The sequence below is a fragment of the Pseudonaja textilis genome, chromosome 3 (genome assembly GCF_049901715.1).
Source record: "Pseudonaja textilis isolate UNSWEBS1 chromosome 3, rPseTex1.2, whole genome shotgun sequence".
Taxonomy (NCBI): Eukaryota; Metazoa; Chordata; class Lepidosauria; order Squamata; family Elapidae; genus Pseudonaja; species Pseudonaja textilis.
In genome coordinates, this window is record NC_141992.1 from 1,445,213 (window position 1) to 1,454,094 (window position 8,882).

At 44.0% G+C, this 8,882-nt stretch overlaps 1 protein-coding gene and 1 pseudogene across 1 annotated transcript; both read right to left on the reverse strand.

Annotated features, from left to right (window-relative positions):
* Window positions 1–2,027: 2,027 nt before the first annotated feature.
* LOC148125975 (U2 spliceosomal RNA) lies at window positions 2,028–2,127 on the reverse strand (annotated as a pseudogene).
* Window positions 2,128–2,799: 672 nt separating this feature from the next.
* On the reverse strand, window positions 2,800–5,132 carry LOC113455147 (kunitz-type serine protease inhibitor textilinin-3). Its single transcript, XM_087931978.1, has 3 exons — window positions 4,972–5,132; window positions 4,230–4,391; window positions 2,800–2,955 (listed from the first exon to the last, which is right to left on the reverse strand). Exons 1-3 carry the CDS (start codon window positions 5,054–5,056, stop codon window positions 2,951–2,953), a joined length of 252 nt encoding a protein of 83 aa, XP_087788104.1. The 5' UTR covers window positions 5,057–5,132; the 3' UTR covers window positions 2,800–2,950.
* Between the last annotated feature and the right edge of the window lie 3,750 nt (window positions 5,133–8,882).

The window sequence follows — 8,882 nt, forward strand, 5'->3', positions numbered from 1 at the left end:
CAATAAGTGAAGTCCTGGGTAGCAACAGAAGCAATCATGGGCAGAAACCTCAGATCTGAATCTTTGTTTTTACAGCATCACCGAGGAGGAGACTCAACCGAATTGTGCCCAGTGTACCAATCTCACCCGAAGACCTCTTCTCTAGCCTGGCTCACCCTGGAGTCCCTCCCGTAAAACCCACCCTGGATTTATCCCTTCTTTTCTGGAATAAAGTATTGGTCCTAGCTTCCATCTCGGGTCTCAGGTGTCTTCTTCGGCCCCTTTGGGGTTTTCCCCTCCCTCCCTTGACCCTTGACCCTCCCCATGTTCAAAGAAGAGGAGCTGAGACAGGGGTGGGATCCAAAATTATTAACAACCGGTTCTGTGGGCGTGGCTTGGTGGATGTGGCCATGTAACTGGGTGGGCATAGCTCTCTCTCTCTTTTTTTTTAGCCACCCCGCTGTTTTTGGGGCCTTCTGGGCCACAGGGAAACCTCCTGGTGTGGCGTTTTTGCTCTTAAAAGGCTTCCCTGGGGCTCAGGAAGGAAAAAAACAGAGCCTGGAGGGGGTGTGCAGCACCTCCAGGCTCCATTTTGGGGCCATCTGAGCCCCAGGGAAGCCTTTTGGGAGCCGTTTTTGCTCTAGGAAGCTTCCCGGGGACTAGGAAGGCAAAAAATGGAGTGGGGGCAGGAAACGAGCTGCAGAGACCCTGGAAAAATCCCCCAAATGTCTAAAGGAAAATTCCCCCTCCCATTTTCCTACCAATCAATCATTCTTTACAGTCTCCAGCTCTGTTCTCGGGGGAGAGAGAGAGAGAGAGAGAGGGAGACTTTTGGCTTCATGCAAGGAAAACAGCAGAAGCTGCAGAAGTCTTTCTTTCTATACCCCAAACTCCGCCAGAAATGAGTCTTTTTTGCCGGCGCAGCCTCTTGGAGCAGGAGGCCTTGCAGGGTCCCAAAGATTCATTTCTGGCGGAGTTTGGGGGAGAGAAAGAAAGACTTCTGCTGCTTTCCTTGCGTGCAGCCAAAAGCAGAAGAAGGAAGAAGCGGAAAGAAGCAGCCCGGTGGCCAGGCCAGGCGAGTGGGGCAAGTCCCACCCCCCTGCCGCCCTTTCCCCCCTCCCCTCACTACCTTGGGTAGTTCTCAGCAACACAAGCCTTTTGTTCCCACGGGCCACATGGGCGGTGCTGGCTAAGTAACACCGATAAAAGTTTGCGTAGACCAAAGGAATGGCTGGGGGGTGGTCTCCTAGGGCAAGACAACACAGGGCGCCAGTGGTGAATTTGCCAATCTTGGTGTTCTCTGGCAAATGCCAAATGTCCTGCATGGTGTTGGGCTGTAAGCACAACCCCCACCTGTGGACGTCAGGCCCTCATACCACCCACAGGGAGTCTGTTTCTGACTGTTTGTGCAGCCACATGCAGATTTGTGGCCCGCTGGAGGTCATTTTGCAGGGCTCTGGAGGTGCTCCTCCTGTCCCTCCTTGCACAAAGGTGGAGGTAGCGGTCCTGAGGCTGGGTTGTTGCCCTCCTCTGGTCTCCTCCATGTCTCCTGATGTACTGGCCTGTCTCCTGGTAGCACCTCCATGCTCTGAACACTATGCTGACAGACACAGCAAAACCTTCTGGCCACAGCTCACATTGATGTGCCATCCTGGATGAGCTGTACTACCTGAGCCACTTGTGTGGGTTGTAGACTCCGTCTCATGCTACCACTAGAGTGAAAGCACCACCAGCATTCAAAAGTGACCAAACCATCAGCCAGAAAGCATAGGAACTGAGAAGTGGTCTGTGGTCACCACCTGCAGAACCGCTCCTTTATTGGGGATGTCTTGCTACTTGCCTCTGCTTTCCACCTGTTGTCTGTTCCATTTGCACAACAGCATGTGAAATTGATTGTCAATCAGTGTTGCTACCTAAGTGGACAGTTTGATTTCACAGAAGTGTGACTGACTTGGAGTTACATTGTGTTGTTTAAGTGTTCCGTTATTTTTTTTTTTTGAGCAGTGTATTAGAGGATGATTATAAAAGACTTGTAAAAGAGTTACAAAAACTGCTACAGAAAAAGGACATTAAATTAAAAATGGACAGAATTAAACTGATAAGAACAGATACTACACTTGATCTTAGTCAAAAGGCCAAAAAAGAAATATTTGCATAGTAGGGGACTTCAACTCCATTGCTGATTTCCAAAATGATCACAGTAATGCCGGGAAGAATAAAAAGGGGGAAGAGAGAGCTCCCCAAGATTTGTAGGGAAATGATGAAAGAGCTAAATCTGACAGATATATGGAGAAGATTACATCCTGAAAAAAGACAATTTACATTTTATTCAAATCCCCACCAAACATGGACACGGATCGATATGGCATGGATGAGTGGGGAAATAGCAAACGAGACAAAAGAAGTGGAAATTTTGCCTAATGAATGGGCTGACCATAATCCAATTCAGGTAATATGGAAGGGCAGGGCAAAAAAGCCCTCATTTTTCCTGATCTCCTGTTTTATTTTCCTGGGTTTTTTTCCCCCACTTCTTCTCTTTCTGTTCTACTTATTTAAATAAAGGCAGAAAACTTTCTCTGATCTCCTCACGGCCTCCAGCCAGAGCATCCATGAGGAGCCATAGCGGAGTCTCTGCGTCCATCCCAGACTTACCCTGAGTTTCAGGGATCCCTCCCACTTTCTCTCTGGAAAGCCACGTGGGGGATCGATGCGCTGCCTCTCAGCCCCCCTTCCTCTGACATGGCGGGGGAGGGAGAGACAGGTCAAGGTGGGGAGGGGAAACCCCCAAAGGGAATGAAGGGAGACACCGGAGACCGAGAGGGCAGCTGGAACCAAAGCTTTATTGCAGAGAAAAAGGAATGAGCCCAGGGTGGGGTTTGGGGGGAGGGTCTCCAGGGGGGTCCAGGGCAGAAGCAGGGTCTTTGGGTCAAGTTGGAACTGTAGATCCAATCCAGGAGGGTCTCCTCATTGGTCATGCTGTAAAAGCAAACATCCGGATATGAGGTTTCTGCCCAGAACTGCCTCCAATGTGTCACCCGACTAATCTTAGAACCATGGAAACCCAAAGCTGAAATTCAGGAGGAATGGCCTAATTGGGAGACAGCCAGGGAGCCATGGGGCAGCAACCTCCCCCCCCACCCCCGGACTTGTGAGGCTCCATCACTGGGGGCTCCAAGCAAAGGTGGGACAGAATCTCTCCAGGGAGCTCTGAGGATTTCTGCGCTGGAGGGAGGTGGACTAGATCAGGCGTCCCCAAGCGTTTGGACACCTGGGACCGGTTCCGTGGGGAAAGGTTTTCCTGCCAACTGGATGGGGTGTGGTTTTGCATGCTGCCTGAATTCCACAGGTGGGTCTCCCCTTGTTTTCTAGGGCAGCTTTCTGGCACTCCAGAGCCCAGTGCTGGTCCATGGACTGTGGATTGGGGACCGCTGGACTACATGACCTCCAGCAGCTTTCCCCATCCTCTTTTTCTAGGAGACCGCAAGGCTTGGAGTGCTTGGAGCACAGAGAAGGACAAGTTCACTTGTACTGCCCAATCCGCACAGGGAGCATCTGTTACAGCCAGAAGTGTGAGGTGGTCACTCTAGACGAAGCTGTGGACCTTCCTGTCCCCTGAGCTTGGACCAGTCTTGGCCTGAGCTGGCCCCAAAGTGAGCACAGGGTTCAGTCACAGCCTCTCCTCTGGAAGTCCTCATTGCCCTTCTGGCAACCTGACCAGGCTGGCAGGAGCACCCTCTTCCCCAACAGGGTGCCCAACAACAGCCGGCCTGGGGCAGGGTCACCATTCTCCCAATGGTGGTTCAGAAGGAGGAGAGGTCAAGAGCCAGTGGCAGAGGGACATGGAGGGTCTGTCTCCTGGCTTCCGCAGAGTGGGGATGGGTACCTATCAGGAAGAACGGCCCCACCACACCAATTTCTGCTTTGGCATCATGACACCTTTTCTTTACATCAATTCTCCCTTTGATGGACAGAAGGAGAGCCTGAAAGACCCCAGACAGACCTCCGGGTGCCCAGACCAAGTCTAGGCCTAGGAGACACCACACAGCCCTTCAGGGGTGGGATTCCACCGGTGTAAGAGAACACCAGAAATTGGACAGTTCAACTTGAGTGACAAAAATTCCCTTCTATCAAATCAATCACAGCCTGTTGTGAGAACCACGATGTTTCATGGACCCACCTTATGCCTAATTTTAAGAGACAGTGAGTCTTTTTCAACGAAAAGGCCAGTCTGGAACTCCTTCCCTACTTACCAGCACAGGTGCTTTCGCATTCCTTAATGGTCTTAAAATTGTTAGCATTCCCTCCGCATCCACCATAAAGAAACTCTATGCATTGATGTTGACGTGGGTTGTAGTAGAAGCGTGGGATTTTGGCATTACATCGTCCGGTTTCAGCAGGCAGTTTACAGAAATCTGTGAAAAATTGAATAGAGATAGATCAGCCTTCCCCTAAAATCCATCTCTTTCTAGAGACCCCCTTCCATTTCCAATTCCTGTTCAGCTGACACCCAATCACCACCTCAAGAATCTCCCCAGAAAATGCTGGACTTTTCTGGAATGGACAAAACTTAATGTTAGTACTTTGGAAAAGAGAATGAAAAACAAAAGAACTTTGAAAAGAAATTGATACAGAGCACCACCTAATGGTTAAAGATATTTCCTCTTTTATGTTCTTATGGAAAATTATTGGTCGTCTAAATATGTGGAAAAGAAAAGAAATGGAATAAAAGATTACCAACACAAACAAGAACCCTGGAAGTCTTTAAAAAGAGGGAACTACAGAAAAGTATAAATGAAAGTAATATTTTGGGACTGTTTGAGGTTGACTGTGACAAGAAAACAGAAGAAAGAGAGAGTGAGATAAAAGAACCTCCCCAGAAGAAGCCCCACCAAGCCGGGGCTTCTAGACCAGGGCCTTTGGTCTCTCTTTCCTGGGGGAGAACCCTGATCATTCCAGCCCCACCCTGCCAAGGGTCTCAAGATCTCAACTCACTTGGACGGTCCTTGCTGGAGACGGGGGTCAGCACCTCCCAGAGGGTGAGGAGTCCCAGCAGGAGAAGAAGACCTCCAGAAGACATGATGAAGCTCTCTGCACCACCCACAGGCTGGCTCTATTTATTCACCCCATTTCCCACCTCCAGATCCCGGATGCAGGATGACATAATGCGGTGAGGATCCGAATTCCTTCCTCTTTCAGAAGGTGGTTGAACAAATGTGGAGAATCTGCGAGTTTGATTGGCTGGCCAGTTTTGGGGGAATTTAGGCAGGGAAGTCAGCCTGTTAACCTATTCCAGTCCCACTTGCACACATATTAGCAGTTTAAGGACTTTATTTTTTCATCTCTATATTTATCAATGGAAATAAAATAGAAAAAGAAAAAGAAAAAGTGCAAGATCCAGCAGTAACAACAACAACAAAATGTGTACCAAAAAGAAGAAAAGAAAAAGAAAGACCCCAACAGGCAACATTAAACATAGATAAAAAGAAAGAAAGAAAGAAAACAGGAGAGAAAAAAAGAAAGAAAACAAAAAGAAGAAAGAAAGAAAGAAGGAAAGAAAGAAAGAAAGAAAGAAAGAAAAGTTGATTATTTAATGGATAATAGAAATGTATAATGAGAATACTTTATTTTGATTAAAGCAGGGGAATGAAAATGTATTAAATTAGATAGTCTGAGGGGATATACCACGTGGATCCAAATATATTGGTTTTGTTTTATTTTTCTCTTTTAAGATTGTTTATTATATATCAGCCTAGGGAAAATTAAGGATAATAATGATGTGTAATGTAAAATAAAGTAGGTGGTAAGCTGAAAATGGAAATAATAGGGGATAAAGAAATGAACATTTGTGTGTGGATGAAAACATATTGAATTAATGAATGCAAATGGAAACTTATTGAAAGGTGAGTGAAATGGATAATGGTAAGAGGTGATATTATATAAGATTGATGGAAATGAAAGTTTGACTATGTACAAGTATTGTCATCTGGAACAATGTTGGTCATGTGAAGAGATGTATAAAAATAAAAAAATAAAAAACTTTTTTCTGTAAAAAAAGAAGAGTACTGGGCCTAAGACAGAACCTGTGGACAATTAAAATAAACACACTGCCAAAAATATTGTACTTATTCCAAACAATTCCAAGGAGACTGAAATTTTTTTTTGAAGACTTAAATAAAATGATGGTGAAATTTATTTGGCAAGGGAAAAATGCAAGAATTAGGATAAAATTATTATAGGATACAAGGTTGAGAGGGGTTTTTGGATTACCCAGTTGGGAATTATGCTATCAGGCAACAATATTGATGTGGATGAAGGAATGGTTTGAATTGAAAAATGCCAGATTATTAACATTAGAGGGGCATGATTTACAATTGGGTTGGCATGCATTCTTATGGTATAAAGAAAGCAAGGCACGTGGATATTTTAGGAGACATTACATTAGAGATGCTTTATTAAGTGTATGGGAAAAAAATAAGAGACTTTTATGTTTCACAGGCGCACTCCATCTGTCGTGGCTGCACATGCAGTAAGCATGAGCAGCAGCCATGGGACATCTGCCCGAGCTGCACCCTGGCAACCATGTGGTAGGATAAGCGAGGAGAGCAACTCCTAGGAGGAAGAGCAACCTGAGGTTGGAAACAACTGCCCAACTGCAACCTTCATGGCACCCGAACAGGAGGAGGGCCAGGCTGGGTTGGACGGATGGACCTTTAAGTCCTGCTTTGAGGACATGAGAATATCCGTTGCAGTTGAAGGGATCTTTTTCTACACAATGGTCCATTGGCCTTTCCTATGTCAGGTGAGGCCCATACCTATCACCCGTATTGAACAGGTGAGCCCTGTAGCCACTGCTCCTTCCTGGATCCTGGCTTATGCAACAAGGTCCTGGGTTGCAAAGCCTGTTTGCATGTTGGCATCAGAAATTGTACCATGACCGGGTCAGAAGAGGGAAACAACAACCCAGATAAACATGGTGAATATGGATCATTGCCAAAGGATAGAAAAGGATTTAAAATAGAGACATTGACAACAGAGACGACAAATAAAAGAGACAAAGCATCCAAGATTAAGCAGAAGAGGAAGGAATGATATAAGAAGAAATGCCAAAAAAGAGAATTGGCAAGGGTGGGGGAAAACATGGCTGACAGGCAGAGGGGAATAAAAATAATACCGGAAGGAAAAAAGAAGAAAGACCAGGGAAACTTAGAAAAAGGAAAGCTGGCTAAAATTAAAAGAAATAATAAAAAAATTAGAAAAATTTAGAGATAAGGGTTACGGATTCTGTAAGGGGGATGACACAGGGGAATGTATACAGTTGAATATTTAATGGATAATGTATAATGGGAATACTTTATTTTGATTAAACCAGGGGAATGAAAAATTATTAAATTATATAGACTGAGGGGATATTTTATAGTTTGGGGGAAGATAGGCAGGGAAGTTAGCCTGTTAACCTATTCCAGTCCTACTCGCACACACATTAGCAGTTTAAGGACTTTATTTTTTTTCATCTCTATATTTATCAATGGAAATAAAATAGAAAAAGAAAAAAGAAAATGTGCAAGATCCAGCAGTAAAAAACAATGACAAAATGTGTACAGAAAAGAAGACAAGAAAAAGAAAGAGCCAAACATCCAACATTAAACATAGATAAAAAGAAAGAAAGAAAGAAAGAAAGAAAGAAAGAAAGAAAGAAAGAAAGAAAGAAAGAAAGAAAGAGAAAGACCCAAACACCCAACATTAAACATATAAAACACCTACCCTGGCTGGGTGCTGAAAAGTAAAAGTTTTTTAAAAATCAATTGATCGATTCTCTTCATCTTACATGATGGATCTGTCAATAGTTATAAACTTTCTCACAAAACAGTTAAAACCTTTAACACAAAAAATATATCATAACAACAAATATTTCAGATGAGGAGGACCCTATCTAATAATCGAATCAACTCAGCATTTAATATTTATATAAAAAAGAAAAGAAAATATATATAAAATAGTCAACAGCTGTCCCCCCAATGCCCTCCATGCTGCCACAGGACACAAATGGACCCTCGTGATCTGAAGCTGGGGGCATGCGAGGGCAGCATCACTCATGCAGGATGTCCCTTCCAACCTTTCACTCAGGGTACCATTTCTTTTCTTTTTTTAGTATCTACTTTTTTATTTTTACACATCTCTTCACATGACCAATGTGGTTCTGGATTACAACACTTGTACATAGTCCCTTCCAATCTGATTATCTGTTGAGTAGGGACTACAGTAAAGTACAAAGGAATACAATATTTTGGGATTGTTTGAGGTTGACTGTGACAAGAAAACAGAAGAAAGAGAGAGTGAGAGAAATGGAGACTTTTGACAAGGACAATAACAGAAAAATCCTACTCTTAATAAAACAAAGATTAACTGAACAGATTAAAGAAATGGAAGAAATAAGCAAAGAATTTAAGTCAGAACTGCAAACGGTATGTTAAAAGAAAGAATGAGACCGTTGGATATAATTGCTGGTAAAGTAGTGGCATTGCGGCTCGCAGAAGAACAAAGAAAGGCGAGAGAGGACAAGTTAAACGAGAAAGACAGCAGCCCAGATGAATACGGAGAACAAAGGCCATTGCCAAAAGACATAAGAGGACTTAAAATAGAGACATTGATGACAGAGACAACAAATAAAAGAGAAAACACTTCCAAGACTAAGCTTAAGAAGAAGAAATTATACAAGAAGAACCCCCCACCCCAAAAAAAGAACTGAAAAGGATAGAGAAAAACATGGCTGATAGGCAGAGGGAAATAAAAATAATATTAGAAAAAAGAAGGAAGACCGGGGAAACCTAGAAAAGGGAAAGCTGTCTAAAATTAAAAGAAAAAATAAGGCCAAGAGGTTCAGATATAAGGGTTAGGGATAATGT

What these genes read in the sequence shown, in the direction of transcription:
- LOC113455147 (XM_087931978.1), bottom strand. Translation starts at nt 5,056, where the DNA reads ATGTCTTCTGGAGGTCTTCTTCTCCTGCTGGGACTCCTCACCCTCTGG. An exon ending in CTCCAGCAAGGACCGTCCAA is followed by an intron (nt 4,392 to 4,971) that starts GTGAGTTGAGAT and finishes AATTTTTCACAG; the next exon opens with ATTTCTGTAAACTGCCTGCT.